General features: G+C 53.8%; 7 protein-coding genes across 7 annotated transcripts; 2 read left to right on the forward strand and 5 right to left on the reverse strand.

Moving 5' to 3' along the window:
* Positions 1 to 539: 539 nt before the first annotated feature.
* Positions 540 to 1,064, reverse strand: MYCGRDRAFT_41967 (uncharacterized protein; the record flags this gene model as incomplete). The annotated part of the gene is made up of 1 exon (XM_003852637.1): positions 540 to 1,064. One exon carries the CDS (start codon positions 1,062 to 1,064, stop codon positions 540 to 542), a length of 525 nt encoding a protein of 174 aa, XP_003852685.1.
* A 368-nt stretch (positions 1,065 to 1,432) lies between these two features.
* MgRGX1 (exo-polygalacturonase) lies at positions 1,433 to 2,835 on the reverse strand (the record flags this gene model as incomplete). Its single annotated transcript, XM_003852636.1, has 3 exons — positions 1,433 to 1,660; positions 1,722 to 2,457; positions 2,549 to 2,835. 3 exons carry the CDS (start codon positions 2,833 to 2,835, stop codon positions 1,433 to 1,435), a joined length of 1,251 nt encoding a protein of 416 aa, XP_003852684.1.
* A 1,022-nt stretch (positions 2,836 to 3,857) lies between these two features.
* Positions 3,858 to 4,821, forward strand: MYCGRDRAFT_104437 (uncharacterized protein; the record flags this gene model as incomplete). Its single annotated transcript, XM_003852094.1, has 1 exon — positions 3,858 to 4,821. A coding segment is annotated over one exon (720 nt), but the record flags the coding sequence as incomplete, so codon positions are not given.
* A 5,174-nt stretch (positions 4,822 to 9,995) lies between these two features.
* On the reverse strand, positions 9,996 to 10,749 carry MYCGRDRAFT_71957 (actin-related protein 2/3 complex subunit ARC19; the record flags this gene model as incomplete). Its single annotated transcript, XM_003852635.1, has 4 exons — positions 9,996 to 10,058; positions 10,114 to 10,239; positions 10,293 to 10,619; positions 10,675 to 10,749. 4 exons carry the CDS (start codon positions 10,675 to 10,677, stop codon positions 9,996 to 9,998), a joined length of 519 nt encoding a protein of 172 aa, XP_003852683.1.
* Positions 10,750 to 11,425: 676 nt separating this feature from the next.
* Positions 11,426 to 12,250, forward strand: MYCGRDRAFT_93137 (uncharacterized protein; the record flags this gene model as incomplete). Its single annotated transcript, XM_003852095.1, has 1 exon — positions 11,426 to 12,250. The coding sequence occupies one exon, from the start codon at positions 11,426 to 11,428 to the stop codon at positions 12,248 to 12,250; it is 825 nt and encodes a 274-aa protein (XP_003852143.1).
* Positions 12,251 to 12,707: 457 nt separating this feature from the next.
* On the reverse strand, positions 12,708 to 13,366 carry MYCGRDRAFT_104440 (uncharacterized protein; the record flags this gene model as incomplete). Its single annotated transcript, XM_003852634.1, has 1 exon — positions 12,708 to 13,366. One exon carries the CDS (start codon positions 13,351 to 13,353, stop codon positions 12,886 to 12,888), a length of 468 nt encoding a protein of 155 aa, XP_003852682.1.
* Positions 13,367 to 15,003: 1,637 nt separating this feature from the next.
* MYCGRDRAFT_42731 (uncharacterized protein) lies at positions 15,004 to 15,493 on the reverse strand (the record flags this gene model as incomplete). The annotated part of the gene is made up of 2 exons (XM_003852633.1): positions 15,004 to 15,127; positions 15,183 to 15,493. 2 exons carry the CDS (start codon positions 15,491 to 15,493, stop codon positions 15,004 to 15,006), a joined length of 435 nt encoding a protein of 144 aa, XP_003852681.1.
* Between the last annotated feature and the right edge of the window lie 839 nt (positions 15,494 to 16,332).

Here is a 16,332-nt window from a genome sequence, read left to right on the forward strand (position 1 = left end):
GCCCTGTGCTCCAACACCAGCACGATCTTCCTCTCCGGCCTACGACAATTCGGTTCCGGGGAGAAGGATTGCGTGAGAAGATTCATCACGTTGATCGATCTCGCCTATGAGAAGCGAACGAGAGTCATTTGCCACTCCACCGTACCTCTCGCCGAAGTGTTTGCGAATATCGTACCAGTCGATAGCAAAGTGCGAAACCAGCTCGCAGCGGGCATGAGAGTCAGAGGCGAAGGAGGTGCAAGTTCGAGCATGATGTCGACATTCATTGGGGAGACGGAATGGTCCGCGACTGGGCTTGCAGAGGCATCGCTCGCTACAGGAGGAGCCGGCGAGACCGATGTTGGATTCGCGGTGGGCAGAGCCATCTCTCGGCTCTACGAAATGGGTTCAAGCGAATACGGTGTTCGTGACTAATGCAACTCTCGGCGTAATCAATGCATGTAGATCTACAGGCTGGAGTCTCGCACATCTGGAACCCATACGAATCTCCAACCTCGCGCCTCCACCGGTCAGGGCGCACACTTGTCAGCGCGGGAAAGTCACATTTCACCGAGCGGCCGAGCACCTGACCCAGCAGAAACAGGCTGCGGATCCAAAGTCTCCATCGCATACTTCACCGTCCACTCCTCCGCGGTCTTGACGTACTTCTCCCGATCCGTCTGGAACTCCTGCGCGATATTCGGCATCAGCGCGTTGCGTGGATTTTGACTCAAGACTGGAGCAGCGAGGAAGGCTTGGACGCTCAGTAGAACCGCAGCGGTCGTTACAATCGCTGTCCATTCATCATCGAGAGCTTTGAGCCCGATGGAGCCGGTGTCTGGGTTGATTTTGGGGTGGTAGACCTTTGTTATGAATCGTACGACAGGCGGGTTGAATGGATAGGTGGGAGGGAAGTGGATCGTCAACTTGAAGCGGCCGCCTGCGTAAGGAGAGTGCTCAGGCCCGGAGATGGTGGCTGTCCAGGTGGTGATGTCGTCGGCGTTCGGTTGGGCGGTGATGCCTGGATATGGATTTGCGAGGAGATCTGCGAGCTCTCCTGTGAGGCGACGATGGAGTGCAGACATTGTAGTGGAGCTTGGCTTCGCTCCCATTGCCGTGGATAATAGAGGTGTGTGAGGTAGAAGACTTTCGAAGAATTCTCCGCGCCGCGAGCGTGTAAATATTTTCTTACAAGTCGTTTGCCGATATGCTTGCTATCGATAAACGAATTGCGACATTTCTGGAAGACGGTCAAGTTACGGAACTGTGTGGTGCGAGGGAGAAGCAAGCGCAAACAAGTACATACGACGAAGGCTCTTGCAGCCAGGCTCAGTCACCGGTAGCAGATTCCACAATAGAAAGCAAGACGGCATTTGTCCAATTGACGGAGATGTCCATTGTCTCCAGGTGATTTCACTATTCATCAATTCACCATCTTCATGGATATTCAATATCAAGAACGGGGACACCTTCCATTGCACTCCTCCGTGCACGTGAACCCACACGTATCCTTCACTTGTTCGCAGAGAAATGTCTCGGCCGGCTTCTTCGTATCCAAAGCCGTCAAGCTGTTGTTGAAGATATTGATGTTGTGGCAGGGCTTCGTAGCGGAGCATTGCAGCGCTGCGATGCGTTCTGAGCGAATCGTGCCGTGCGTGTCGCCCCAGTTGAGGTCGGAGATCTGGAGATGAAGTGAGTCAAATGTCTCGCTTACAGGATACAATGGAGACGAAATTACGTACCTCAAATTGGGAGTTCGTACAGTCCGGTTCGGCTTCTTGGTGTACCTCTCTGGCGTTTTCCGGTCCATCGTAGAATGTACACTGCGTGATGAGCCAGGCGGTTCCAACGCCCTCGAGCTCAAAATTACGAAAGGTAATGTTCTTCGCATGGCCTAGTCCACCTCCGCCGCCGTTCGGAGGGAAACCCTTGTTCTTCCCGACCCAAGTCTTGATGCGGCCTGCGTAGCCGGTATTGATCATCTTGATGTCCGTGGCGGTGATGTTCTCGATGATCTCAATTTGTCCAGGGTATTGTCCGATGCTGCCCATCGCAAGAGAAGCACCGTTGTAGAAGGTACAGTTGGAGATGTAGATGTTGGTACTATTCTGCTTCATGGAGATGCTGTCGTCGCCGTTGGTGATTGTCCAGCGCAGGAAGGTGATGTCGTTGGTGTAAACTGTGTCGCAACCGTCGGTATTGACATTACTGCGAATAGCTGGATCCGTGCTGGTACTTGAGACGTAGATGTCTTGGAGTAGGACTTTCTCTGAGCGCGCGACCGTCATTGTCCACATCTGAGACTGTACGAATCTTAAACCCTCGATGACGCTGTTCTTGGTGTTCGTGATGGTGATCTGGTGGGGCCTCCCGTGGATGTTGCTGACTCCTTTGGCAAAATCGTACCAAACTTGGCCGTTGCCGTCGAGTGTACCATGGCCATGGCCGTAGAAGTGGATGTCCTCACCACCGAGATGCCTGGATTGAAGGGCGTATGGGTCAGCGATGCTTGGACAATAAAATCGATCACAGACCTCTGCCACAGGCCTTCAACGCTGGAAGAACTTACCACGCGGATGTCTGATTCTGGAATCCGATCGGCATGGAATGAGCGAGCCAGTAGTCTATGTTCGTCGACCATTTCAGGAGTCCCCGGACTTCAATATCGACATCCTTGAGACCCGTGGTGTTCATGACAGAGCCGATGTGGTATGTCTTGTTCTCGAAGATGATATGGCCATCATGGCAACAATCCTGGAACGCCTTGATGACAGCGGGAGCATCGTCGTGCGTGGGATCGTCTTTTGAGGGGACAATGCATTCTTTAGATCGCTTGGGCCAGCTCTTCGGACCCATATAGGGCGGCCCGCCACCAGGTTCTGATGGTGCCCAGCAGCCATTGTGGCCAAGAGCTTCGCAGACATACGGATCGTATCGGTCATTCTGCCATTCTTGACTCTTCGGAGGCGGGCGACGGTTGTGGTACTCCGGATGTATTCTCCGGGTCGAAAATGGCTCGTACGAGGAACTGGCAGATCCAACCGCGGTCGCTCCCTGCACGTGTCAGCAAAGGCTCTGTATCACGCGCCCCCACGAGGTGGCTTGTACTCCACTGTACGACTTACATGATCGTGGCCGACGATCGGAACCTGCCACAAAGCCAGAACTCTGGTCAGTATATTCTGCATTGCGAGGTAGATATGTCAGACTGTCAGTTTCGAGGCCGATTCGAGGGCGATGCTGGAAAAGGTGTCCACGGCGCCGCATATGTTATCATGGTTGTTTGACAAGGCGGCAGAAGCGGTGTTTACGCCTGCGCGTGACAAGTTTCTGCATATTCACATGCGGCCAGCATGTTGTGTCTCAACATGCATCAACCTCGCTCACATGCCAGCCATGCATCTGCGTTGTCGCCTCAGACCTGTTTAGCGATGTGGTGCTCAGCACGAGGCAGGTAATTTGCACGAGGGAAGTACTTTTTCTCGAGGCAACGCTACCCAAACACTTAGGGACAGTACAATCCGACAGTACAATTTCTTCCCGCCAAAACTTCAACTTGTGCACCTTCGCACTGGAGCCTCCGGCGGCCAGAATAGTTTTGCTAACCTTTCAAACGAGCCTATGCCTCACGCGCTCGGGTATCGTACGCCCGTCGCTGTCCTCGCAAGCTCGGGCTCCTTAGTACTCAACTCAAGGAGGTCGATGAAGATGTGATAATGATGTTGTAAGCGCGATATTTGACGAGATGTTGGATGTCGTCCGCCCGGGCCTCTTTCGTGATGACTAAGGCACGTCCGGTCCCGTTGGGCACGAAGACTGCTAAAAGTTGACTTGCTACACTACAACCCAAGTCCGCTGCGACACGCTATGCTGCAGGCCCTCGCTGAGGTCACGAGACTGTCCCAGTCCATGCGGTCTACACAGCCTCAGAAGATCAAGGTGGCATGACCGGGCTAACAAGCTTTCCGAAGGATTGACGGATCTACTACCTTCCTATCTGGACAAGCATTTGAGATGACTCACGATGAACCGTCGAGAAGACTCACCTCCGACACACAAGAGAACAAAGCCATAAAGCCTCCATGACGGAAGGGCACAACTCGGAATCCCATCGAACATCATGTCCAAAACGTGGAACCAACCGTCCCAGGACGCCCTCGTAAAGAGCCTCTGGCCACTCTACCCCGGCGAGGACGAAGCGACCAACACATCGCAGCTCCGGCATAGACTCAATCTCCTCCAAACCTGGTTCGGAGACCTCACTCCCACGCCCAAAGACCTTCAGGATGCCTCCATCCTCGAAATCGGATGTGGACAAGGAGACATGACCATACCTCTAGCCCACTTCGCAGGCCACGTCGACGCGGTCGATCCGGCTCCTCTGGACTACGGCTCTCCTTTCACTCTCGGGCAAGCACAGGCCCAGCTGTCCAAGCATTTCGGCGACAAAATCCGCTGGATTCAGCAGGATCCTATGGATTATATACGCTCTCAGAAAGACTCCCAATCCGCTCCGGATGTCGTGGTACTGGCTCATTCCATCTTCTACTTCGCCTCGGAGGAGTATCTCTCTAGCCTCCTCCGTGAGCTCCGCGCTTTTGGAAATGGCCATAACTCTGGCTCCCTAAAGCTCGTAGTCGCGGAATGGGGCATGCGAGCGACCAACCCGGCGGCGGAAGCTCATGTCCTGGCTGCGAAAGCTCAGGCTCCGAACCCATTGCCGGATGGGAATGTTAGACTTGTTGTCACGCCGGAGGAGATTCAGCGGATCGCGGCGGATGGTGGATGGAAGTTGGCGAAGGAGCACTGGATTGAGAGTCCGGAGTTGGATGATGGGCAGTGGGAAGTGTGTTTGGCGAGAGAGACGAGGAGGAATGGGAAAGAGGCGCCGTTATTGGATGAGATGGAGCGGGCTGTGAAGAAGTTGGAGGGAAAGAGAGTTGCGGCTATGGATGTTTGGACGGCGGTGTTTACGATTTGAGTTAGCAAGCAGTAGATGGATGGATCGAAGCATTCGAATGCACAACCAAGGAGCAACTTATAGAAGGCAACGAAGTTAAGCTAGGTGACCAACGCATCGTCTGTCCGAAGTGTATCGAACGTTCAACGCCGCCAATTCACCAACAAAGCCCCATCATTTCCAACCCTTGTTCGCCGGTGTGCCTGTGTGTAATGTCTCCTCCGTCTGAGCACCCGTCATGCAGTGGTGCATGGCAGTGTAGTCTGTGCCTCCTGATATCGCTTTTGGTTGTTTTCGTGGATCGTTCGTTCTTCGTCATGTCTCCGTTTGCGATCATCATTTCGCTCTGCCCTGTAATCTTACAACGGAGCTCTCACGACTGCTCCTTCGAGTATCCAAATCATTTCCTCGTCGAGCTTCGCAGCCAAAGTCTTCGTGATGTTCGTCAGAACAATTCCGTATGCCAAAATCGTCCACATCCAAATATGTGTAGCGCTTGTTCGCAGTGCTTCTTTCACAGCAACGCTACAAAGTCGAAGCCGAGCCAGCCTGCGAATAGAACCCATCCTCACTGACGAATGGGCTCGGTGGCACACTACCGTGAGCGCCAGTCGGAACGAATAGCTGTCCCTGCTGACTCTGAATGTTGGCTCGAGCCATCTGCTCCGCGGAGTCGTTCTGGCCGATCGGAAGAATGTTGCCATGATCAGCGAGGTCGTTCACTTGCTGATGGTGATCCTGGAGGTACTTGCTGAGAACCTTCTTGAGATAGTCGTACTCCGTAACCGCGATGGTGGCAAGAGAGGACTGTTGGTAATCGGCGCCGTAGTCGATCTCGATGTTGCCCATTGGCATTGCGTCTTCCGAAGCTTGAGATGGATCGGCATTGATGGTGGCCGTGCGGAGCATGAGGGCATAGTACTAGTTTAAAGTCAGCGATGTGTGGACAAAGTGCAGCGGGAGAGGAGGGAGACATACGCCGAGAAGATCCATCGCAACGCCAGGCTTCACGCAAAGAGACACGAATGGCCAAGATGCGCAGTACTGATGCTGACCACCAAGGCGGAGGTGGGCACCTTCGCCAGCCGCGATGCCAGAGTAGCCATTCTGGTGCAGAGCTTCCACGACCATAAACTTCTGGCTGTCGCAGAATCCAACGCACACAAGCATAGCTGAAGCAAGCTCCTGCAACAACGCAGGTGTGACGTCCAGCGGAGATGCCTTCCTGTCCTGCTTGTCCTTTGACAGCTCGTACATGAGGCAGTTGAGAAGATGATAAATGCAGTCGAACAAGGCATCGCGCTCGCGGACGCTCACGTAGTCGACAGCGTACCACGGGTACTTGTAGAGGACGGAGATCAGGGTTTCGTACACACGGCTTGGGCTCTTTGAAGCAAAGATGGCCTGTGATGAAGTCAGTCGAGATGCCAGAGATTTGAACAATGTGCCGACTTACACGCTCGTTGGTCTCAGCATGTCTGTTCATCGTGAAGAACTCCTCCGGGTGAAGAAAACCCTGGAAGCCACTAGCTTGAATGGATGGGTAGTAGTATTTTGGCTCGGTGTCGATGATCGGGCACCCATCATTCCAGCGAACGTGTTTCGCGCGGGGAAACAATTCGCTCAGAAGCTCATCTTGGGAGCTGAGCACGACCTGAACCACACGCTCGCCGACACGAGGCGGCCGACCGGCTTCAGCACGACGACGGAATTGATCGCACTGATAGATCGCCTCGGCTTCTGAAGTCAACTCGACGAAGCAGTCCATGGTCTTGCCGGTCTCACGCTCCATGATGATGTGAACCGCATGCCAAGGAGATCCATCTGGCTGACGAGCGATCTGAGCTTTGCCACCCATGAAGGCCTGTGAGCATGTTAGTAAAGTCTCGAGCATATGAAAGAACGAAACCCGAAGAATTCACTTACGACGATCTCCTGACGAGTGCAGGTATATGGAATGTCCTTGATCCTCAGGACGCTGCACATGCTGTGCGTGACTTCGCGGTACAACTCGCCGAGTGGCAGAGAGTCCCAAGTCTCCTCCATGGTCGGAACGCACAGACTTTGCCACGCAAGAGGAAGCCAGTCGGGAGGTGGAACATCAGGCACTGGACCAAGACCGACTCCGCTGGATTGGTTCCTCGAACGGGGAGTGGATCGATTAGCTGGCGTAGGCATTGGCTGACTGAACATCGTGCTCTCGTTGAATCGTGCTGGGCCAAGCGTTGGAGGAGCCTGACGCTCCGGCGTGTCGTATCTCTTCATGCTGCTGTCGTAAGGATCTTCCGTGGCGCCCGACATGATCAACTTAGCCAACTGATGAGCTCCGAGGCCGGAAGTGCCAGTAGCACTAGTGACCGAATCATTACGGAGATTTGCCTGCGTGGGCATGGCAATTGGTCCGGGCATGCTATTGTAACCCGCGCCTTGGGAGATGCTGCCGTATCTACCACGATGATTGGCGCTGCCCATACGATGATGGTTGGGCATGTCCCGAGGCATAGGATTGTAAGGACCGTCGCTGTTCGAGTTCGAGTGCATGCGACCGTGGGATGGTTCGATCATGCCGGACACTCTACGATGGTTCGGTGTGTTGAACGACTGAATCTGTCCAGATCCAGAGCTGATCGACTGGGATTGCTTGTGGGCGTGTACGGGATTGCTCATGCCGGCGACAGTCCGATTGCTCGAAGCATTGAACGGCTGAATGTTTGTGACGCTGCTCCTGTCAGACTGCGCTCTCAGACGCTTCTGCGGCGAGCCATTCGTGTTTGCCCGGCTTCTATGGCCAACGTTGCTGCCGTCGTCCGTACGGACAAGTGCTTGAGATGGAGTTTGAGGAAGGGAGTTGGCAAGATCTTTGAGACCTGCGCCGAGACCACTGCTCGCACCGTCAGACTCAGTGTTGCGCGACTGACTGTGTTGTGTATGAGGCGCAGCGTTCACAGAGGCAGCGCGGTCTCCGTACACAATGGTATTGTGTCCATGATTGTGAGTTTGAGGCGCGGTGCTACTCGACGAAGCACCCGCATCATGTGCAGAGGTACTTGACTGCGTGCTACCGATATCCTGACGGATCATATGTCCTTGAGGATACATGCCGCGCTGAACGTTCGTCTCTTGGGTGAAGCCCACGTTGTTTGGGGAGGCGCCGGTAGCACTTTGAGAGAAGCCATATGCCTGAGCGCTCTGTGGGTAGTTGTGCTGACCGCCAAATCCTTGGAAGTTGTTCGCTGGATTGCTTGACGTGTTGATGTTGTTGAAGTTGCTCTGATTTCCTTGAGGGAAAAAGTATGACTGATTGGCGTAGTTCCGAAATCCCTGCATGTGATGATCGTACTGCATTGTGTTCGGATCAAATACTTGTGGAGGCCCGCCCGCTTGGCCGTGACGCGGAAACTGCGGCGTATACTCGTATGGAACGGGATAAGCGCCGTGAGTCAAGTGGTTGTAGCCGGGTGGAATCGAGGCCGGGTTGGCGAACGGCGGCCCATACTGTGTGGCTGACATTTGCTGCGCATACTGGTTGTGCATGTTACCGGAGCCATGGGCCATTCTTGACGCACTTGAATCGTGGCGCTCCATCGGTGTTGGTTCGCTGCGGCGGTGTGGTGGTCGGTAGATGTTAGAGTTCTGTTCCTGATCCATGCCGTCGTTGCCGCCGGCATCAGCACCGGTGTCGGAGGGCGCGAACGACATAGCGCCGGCACTGCGTGGTGCAAGCAAGTCTAGCGGCTGATGAGTGTGCTGAAGGTCTTGCGCGGAGTACTGAGGGAAGGGCTGAGCAATTGCGCTAAGTTCTGGGCGGGATCGGGCGTTGCTGTGGTTTGCACGAGCCTGCGCAGCGGTGTTTTCGCTCTCGTTCTGTTTGTCGGATGTTCTTCCTGGGCGTTGGTGCGAGCTCGAAATGGTGGTGTGCATGTTTGGCGAATTCTCATAAAATTGAATGCTCACTGACGCTCAGGGTCTGCGAAGAGGTGATGGTGGTGTCGAGCGCAGAGCTCTGCGATGCTGCGATGCTGAGGACCCAGCAAGGAGACTTGACGACCGACTTGCAGAGGCTGTCAGACACAATGTTTAGTCGTGCGCTTGATCTTTGGAAGCTCGCTTCCGGATGTCGAGATCAAAACGAGGTCGAGCGGAAGATGTTGAAAGGGAAAGTGGTGAACTTTGAAGTGTGTGAATCTGATGGCGCAATCGAAGGTGAACGAAAGCTTAGACCAGCTTCTAAATTCTCCTCCTGTCATATGAAAGACTCCAGCTGGAAGAGGATGTGGTGGAGTGAAGTGCATTCAGTGGAACTCAGGTACTTACATTACCTCTTTGCGGCTCTTGGCAGAGGGTGCAGAACACGATGGCCCTCTCAGCGGCGCTATGCCTGAGGTATCATGCGTCGGTCGGTGCTGGGATGCGTGCGGTGGTGGTAAAGAAGATGACCGGATTCGGTAGCGCAGCGGAAGGAAGTCGGTGCCAAACGAAGCTCCATGCAGCGTTTGAAGCTGATGTTGGGGAATTCGCGTCGGTGAGCGCGCCGAATCGGTGGTACGTAGAGGCCGCGCGAATGTAGGTGTAGCTTGTAGTGGTGTTGATCAAGGAGGGCACAAAGGCTGCAAAGGAAAGTATCAACACTTTAAGGGCGATTAGTTTCGGCTAGCGGCGAAGAATAGCCCCAGCGGCCAGAAGTAGACGAATGCTGAACGTTAGCCACAAGGCGGCGCATGTCAACTGAAGCAGATCACGATGAGAGCAGATTGAAGGTGAGATGTCAAGGAGGTCATAGCAACATACTATTTTGAGCTCTCGTATGTCCAGTCTGAGCCGACAAGACGTGCTGAAGTGCAACGACTGAAATCGTGCTCCTTGTCGACATAGGGCCGTGATGATCTGATCGAGTAACGGACTCGAGTCCTTGGACCAGACTTTGCTTCCGGTTTCGGAGGCCAAGACCGCTGAACGAACAAATTGCGCATCGATCGCGAAGAGCCAAGTCCGGCATCATGCAACTCTCACATATCAATCGAACTGTGTCCAGCCGTTAGCACGATCTCACACTGCGTCAAAGGCGCGTACCTACCGGCGTTAGGAAGCTCTCCGCAACGAAACGAGCCCGAGCATTCAACTGAGGAAGGTGTTAATCCAGTATGCCCACGCCACACCGCGATTGAGCTACTCACAAAGAGCTTCATCTCCGAGATCTCCTTGTCAACCTCCTCCATGAACTGAATGATGAAGTCCACCAGCTTGTGCTTCAGCATCTCCTCGGTGTGGAAGTTCGTGATGAGGAAAGAGATGTCATATCCCTGCTCGTCTGTCAGTCCTGCTGTCCTCGATCCAACCATATCGTTCAACGTACAGGCACCGGCTTTCTTCTCAATATGAAGAATGCCTCCGCTCGCTGTGTCAAGAAGCGCGTGAACTTGTGCACGAGAATGTGCTCGATCTCATCTGCCTGCTTTATCCGTATGCTGACACGCACACTGTTTACTGACGGCTCCACGAGTACTCTCTCTTCCTGGTTTCGCGATACGGTGAGGGGATTCAGGACGACTTCGGGGGAGGTCTTGGCTTCGATTTCGGGGACATTGTGTCTTTCGGATGCTTGCGATGCAAAGTTTGATAACGAGAGGGCAGCAGTCAGTGTTGACCGGACTGCGGACAGGTATGGACGGAGTGATTGAGACTGTACATTGTTGTTAGTGCTGCCTTGAGGCTATGGAGGTTGGGAATAAGCAGACCATCGCGGTGAGGGTGTTCTCTCCTGGTGGAAATGTTCGATTGTATCCACGCTCCCCAGATCTCTAGGTTATCGTGACAGAACAAAATGCCAATAATTGTCGTAGTGGTTCAGGTACAATGGTCAATGGAGTGACGTTCCGACCGGAGCCACTTGCAACCTCAAACCAAGCGATCTGGAAGCAAAGTGGGGCGTTTCGGCAGAGCCGCAGACGCGACGCCTCTATCTCGGAAATCTGCAGGCACAAGCGAGCTTCACCTTGAAATATTCCTACACCTGTGAGCATCAAGTCACGATACTGAGCATCTCTTTGACATGTGCAGTCAAGCTGATCGCATACACCAGGTGGCATGACGGTGCGCGTCCCAATTGAGCTGAGCTGTGCTGCCGTACCATTTTGTGTGGGTCGCAAGACGGAGTCGCCGACACTCAATATGGAAAGACTAAGGTATCTATGGGACAAGTATGCACCGGCAGGATTTTCGCCTTTCCTTCGAACTGCCCGTAGATCCTCATTCTACATCTTCTACCAGTCTGTCGCTTCCTCTTCCCTTTCTTCGTATTCCTCACCGAAACAGGCATCTCGTCTTGCACCATCGCGTGTGGACATCGCGAGTGACATATGACCATGACTTCACTCATGGACCTTCCCGTGGAGCTGCTCACGGACATTCTCGAGCGTGTTGGCGGTCGCGAGCTACGACGTGGTCGAGGGACTGCCCGCCTGTCTCTCTGCCGGACGTGGCATGGACATGCGCAATTTTGAGACTCTCGAGACCTTGTGCATCGAAGCCGTCTGCGAGACACCATTTCAGACTATCAAATATCCTCAACGCGACTACCTGCATGGGTCGACAATGTCCATTTTAATGGCAAATCTTCCATTGACGCAAAACCTGGACACTTTCACCCTGGACACTTTTGGTACAAATTTCACGAGCACCGCACATATGTGTGATGAGCTAGCGCTGGTCATACCTCACATCAAGACTGTGCGACTTCGCATGAAATGGATATGCCCAAAGATCTTCAGCTTGCAGAAACCGCAATCGAAACCTACCAAGTTGGAGCACTTGACCATCAAGCTTCAAGCGTCGGCCTTCGACCACGCTCCGAGTTTCCAGTCTTTGCTCTGTGCATTCCTCCGTACTGGATCCTCCGGATCGCTAGAAGCCTTTGCGAAGTCTTCTCAAAAGTTTGTCCGCTCGCTGGCGGTCGCGTCACTCGGACATGAATCGACCGATCGCCAGCACGAATCTCAGGTCCGGATCTCGCTCAGCAGAGCATACGAGTACCACTCTCGCTTTGCAATCGAGCACGACTCCTGCTTTCTAGATGGCTCCACCCTACAAACGTACTCTCTCCGCGACGCGTGGGCAGCTTGGAATGACGACGGGTCGCCAGCATGGTTCGAGTTTGCCGACTCTATCTCCCTAGTTGCAATGGGCACCTCAAGCCTCGTGTACACTCGCGGACCCGTGGCCGTACACAATACGTGGCTCAGCTTGCTCCGCTCATATCCACGCCCGGACCTCGTGCTAAGCGCGATAAGACAAAGCGCGCATAGCGGTTGCTGAGAATGAGATCGACTAAGATGCCCATTGAGCAGCGCCCAGAGTACAACGGAACATGAGGAAACTTTAGTCTTTTGTCACATTAGGGATCAATGGCTTGCAAGAGGTGTCTCGCGGAGCCCTCGCCGAGGGACTATTGGTTGTCAAGCTCTGGAGAAGTTGTAACTACTCAGCATACAATAGATTAATGTAATACAGCTGTGTCAACACTCGAGAGCGTCCATGGCACTTGCGTGGTCATCTACAACACAAGCGATTGTCCCAGCAACGTGAGTGAGAATCATCCGGCTCCACATCGTCCGGTGCGCAGATGATTCGCGAACCAGAACGAGCCAGTACGTTCCTGGTCCCTAAACGTCGCACCCCTGACCAGAGAGCCATGTTCGCGCAGCACTCTGGGCGGCTACACCGCTCTCAAGCAGAGGGCCAGCGTAAACTTCTGCGCCGCCTCCGTCGACGGTCCCGAAAAGATGCCTCAATGCATCAGCAACGCTGACTCGCAATGCGACTGAGCCTGGATGTGTCCTCTACACGAGCATCGAAGCTTTTCTGTAGCATGTCGTCGTCCAAGCAGCTTGTACGATTCCGTGGTCATGTTCGCGCCTTGCGTGAAGTCATGCCAGACAGCATTCTGGTCTTCACTCAGCGCTGTTGACAAGATCCCTCTCCCCACCCGCGAGCTTCGCTTTCTCCGGCATCTGCAGCTTGCCAACGCCCTCTTCAACCTCCCTCTCAATATCCACCACTTTTCCCTTCTCCTCTTCCTCTTTCCGCCTCTTCTCCTCTTCGCCCTCTCCACTCTTCCCAAACGTGAAATTCCCCGCTCCACCCCTTCCGACCTTCACTGGCGCACTGCCAGGCACGGCAACTGACTCATCCTTCTCTTTCCGCTCGCTGACGTCGAATTCGCCTTTCTGGCTGAGGTCTTTCGGGCTGTAGTAGTTGCCTGCTCCGCCGCGTCCAGAGTGGGCGTACTCGCGATTCGTGTCGAAAGGGACTGTGGTGACATGCTCGGACAAGGGCGCATTGGCTTCGAGGTCGGTGAATGTGTGGGCTTTTTGCTGGGAGGCGGCGAGGATGTTTCCGGCGCCGCCGCGAGCGGACATTGTGGGATGTTGAGACTGGAGTGTGTTCGATAGAGGTATTGGAGGAGACCGGGAATGAGTGTCGCTCTCCTCGCTGTTGCTGGACGACGACGTTATGTCAGCGGCCGCTGTTGCCCGGGTTGGCACCTCCTAGTCTCAGTGCCTTAGTCCACGCCCAGTTAGCGCGGATTCGCACGCGCTACTGTTCGTGGTCTGAGGGTCCGAACGCCGAATTTGGGAGATAGAGCGTAGCATTAGTATAGAATTTACACCTTAATAAAGCGCAGCATCGTTTCGGCCCTAATTGCTACAACGCAACAACAAAACTAGTTATTAAAAATCCGAGACTGTAACTTTGTAGAGCCGAGTCTTACGATTTAAACGGTATATTAATTATTTAAATCCGACGCTAAACGAAAGCTGTAATAGAGCTTGCGCAAATTCTTCGGAATTCTAATTTGTTAGGCGAAAAATAGGAAAATGCGAGCTCTATTAGGGCACGCAAAATACACTTAAATTTTCTATGCGATACGCTATTCGAATCGCAAGACTCGGCTCTACAAAGTTATAGTGCCGGATTTTTAAAAAAGGTCGTTATTGTTACGCTGTCGCGTGCTGCACTGCATCTCCTAGAAATCCGGCTTAGGCCCTTAGACCCTCTCAGGCGAGGCGCTCGAAGAGGTTAGTGCTCGCCAAGAGGGTCTGTGCGCCTGAGACTAGGCACCTCCCTTGCTTCCTTTCACGAAGCTTCTTCCGTGAGCATGCCAATGATTTCTGGCCTGGATGCATATGCACCAGAGACCTACACAACAGCGCCGACTTCGTCCAACTATCTCAGCCATGGCGACACAATTCACCTTCTTCCCACATGCATGCGGGCGTGCGCAAAGGTTGTAAATGCATAAATGTTCAAGATTACTTTATCCGACGAACATTGATTAGGAGCTGGCTCTACCTCCACCTGTCGGAAAGCCGCCCTTCCACTACGAAAAAGGATGCTGGCGGAAGCAGCTGCTCGTGGAGGGAAATCATGACTATCTACCACATCTCGAGCAGTTCAGACTAGTATACGACACCGATCTGCTTGAGCCACTTCAAGTCGAGGTACCCCTATATCTTGTTAACTACGAGGCGCACGACGTTGCACTGGAGTACCTTCGCAAGAACAAGCCGCTATCTCAGCCGTTGGGGTCGCCATGGCTATTCATCCGTCCCTTCGACCCTGAGACTGACACATGTTCGTCCAAATCAGCGCACTCTTCCACTTCTCTCTGGAATCATGCGAATATCTCTGCTGGCCGGACGTGTCTGAGGGGAGGTCAATGCTCCCCGCAGGATTGCCACGCATTGCCATCCCGCTGTCAAGCCTGGAAGAGCTTCGTAGGAATTATGCAGACTTGTTCGACACTCTCGGCTGTCCTGGCACCTTTTATGTGATTGACGGCGATTATGTATGTACAGACACATTGGATCTCCGAGCTCGGTTTACTTGGAATCGTAGCAACGCGGAGTCGGAAGTCATTGGTCGCGATGATGCGGCGGTTGCACGATTGAAAGAACTGGTAGGCCTGGACACCGCGCTTGCAGATCCTTACATGCACGAGTTTGAGACGCAGCTTATCAATGTGCTTGGTTGAAATCAGATCGACGAAGGCATCAATGGTGCCCCAGCTACCTCATCAAGTGTCCCTTCACATGCTGCAGCCTCCTCGTTTCGACCCAGTACCCGGCCCATATCAAAACGACGCATCCCCCGAAGATGAACTTCTGCTCACCATTGGCCGCGAATTCAGGACTGCATCGTCAGGTCAGTGTTAAAACAGAAAGACAGCTCAAGTGGAGATACATACTCCGCCCATTTCGTTCCCGGATACAGAATCGCAGACAGTCCCGCCGCGCAGTACAGACTCCCAACCAGCGCCGCGAGCCACAGACTATCTCTCTTCTCCGTCTTGTTCGCAGTCGGACGCAGAATGAGGTAGATCGAGAGCGCGGCCTGCATGGCTCCTAAAGACATGGTCTGTCCGTTGTGGAACTTTGCATGTGGAGGCCATCGTGGGTTGAGGACGTGAGTGTCGCTGTAGTCGAAGAAGAATGCGCCGATGGAGTAGGCAAGATTTACAAGGAGCATGAGGATGCCGCCTGGGTTGGAAAATGTCATGGCCATTTTTAAACTGACAGCCATGTAGTACAAGGTGCAGAGGAGGGTCCGGAAGCCTTCGAGATAGCTTGTGGACGTTGTGCATATTTATCTGTAAGCTCACCTCGCCGGATCACATTCCAGAGTCGTGCAGTCAGCAAGATGACCAACTTTGCTGCGGCTGACCAATGCGGCCACGGCATCACATGCGCCGGAGTTAATTCAGGCGTGCCTTAAAGGCGGTTAACAGGCAGAACATCTCAGTCGCTGCCAACTGGAGTCATCTTGAGCACCGGACGCCCTATCTTATCGAAGGCGACCCTGATAGGATCGAGCGCCGAAGCGGGCGACGAAACGTGTTGCTGCAGCGGAATCGGTGAGCGGAATGAGGAGAGGGGTGAAGGATGATGATGATCATCATTGTTGTCAATTTCAGAGGAGGCCGAGGGAGTGGAAGACGAAGAGTAATAAGGCATTGGGACCGGCGTGCCGTGGTCCCATACCGTGACAGCACGAAAATAACGCCAGATGAGTAGAAACATCTTTGCCAGCGGACTCCCGTCCCGTTCAACGATGCCAACCACAGCCGTCCAAGCGGCGCAAGTGTGGTTGAACGTCGTCGCACTTCTCCTGCTAGTCGGTGTCGATCTTGAGCGGCGCCCTCCCCATGGCGGCTAGTCCGTCTCGAGGCACCGCGAGAACGGCGAATTCGGTGGTGAGTTTGTCCCAGGAGACCTAATCCGACTCTGCTACAATATCAGTCTGAACAGCCGCGGCTTTGTGTATGCTCCCCTTTTTCGAAGCAGAATAGGAGTAAGGGTCTGCGGTCTGCGTAAAACATTGTCGAAGCGTGAGAAGAC

Source organism: Zymoseptoria tritici, chromosome 5, assembly GCF_000219625.1.
Source record: "Zymoseptoria tritici IPO323 chromosome 5, whole genome shotgun sequence".
Classification (NCBI taxonomy): domain Eukaryota; kingdom Fungi; phylum Ascomycota; class Dothideomycetes; order Mycosphaerellales; family Mycosphaerellaceae; genus Zymoseptoria; species Zymoseptoria tritici.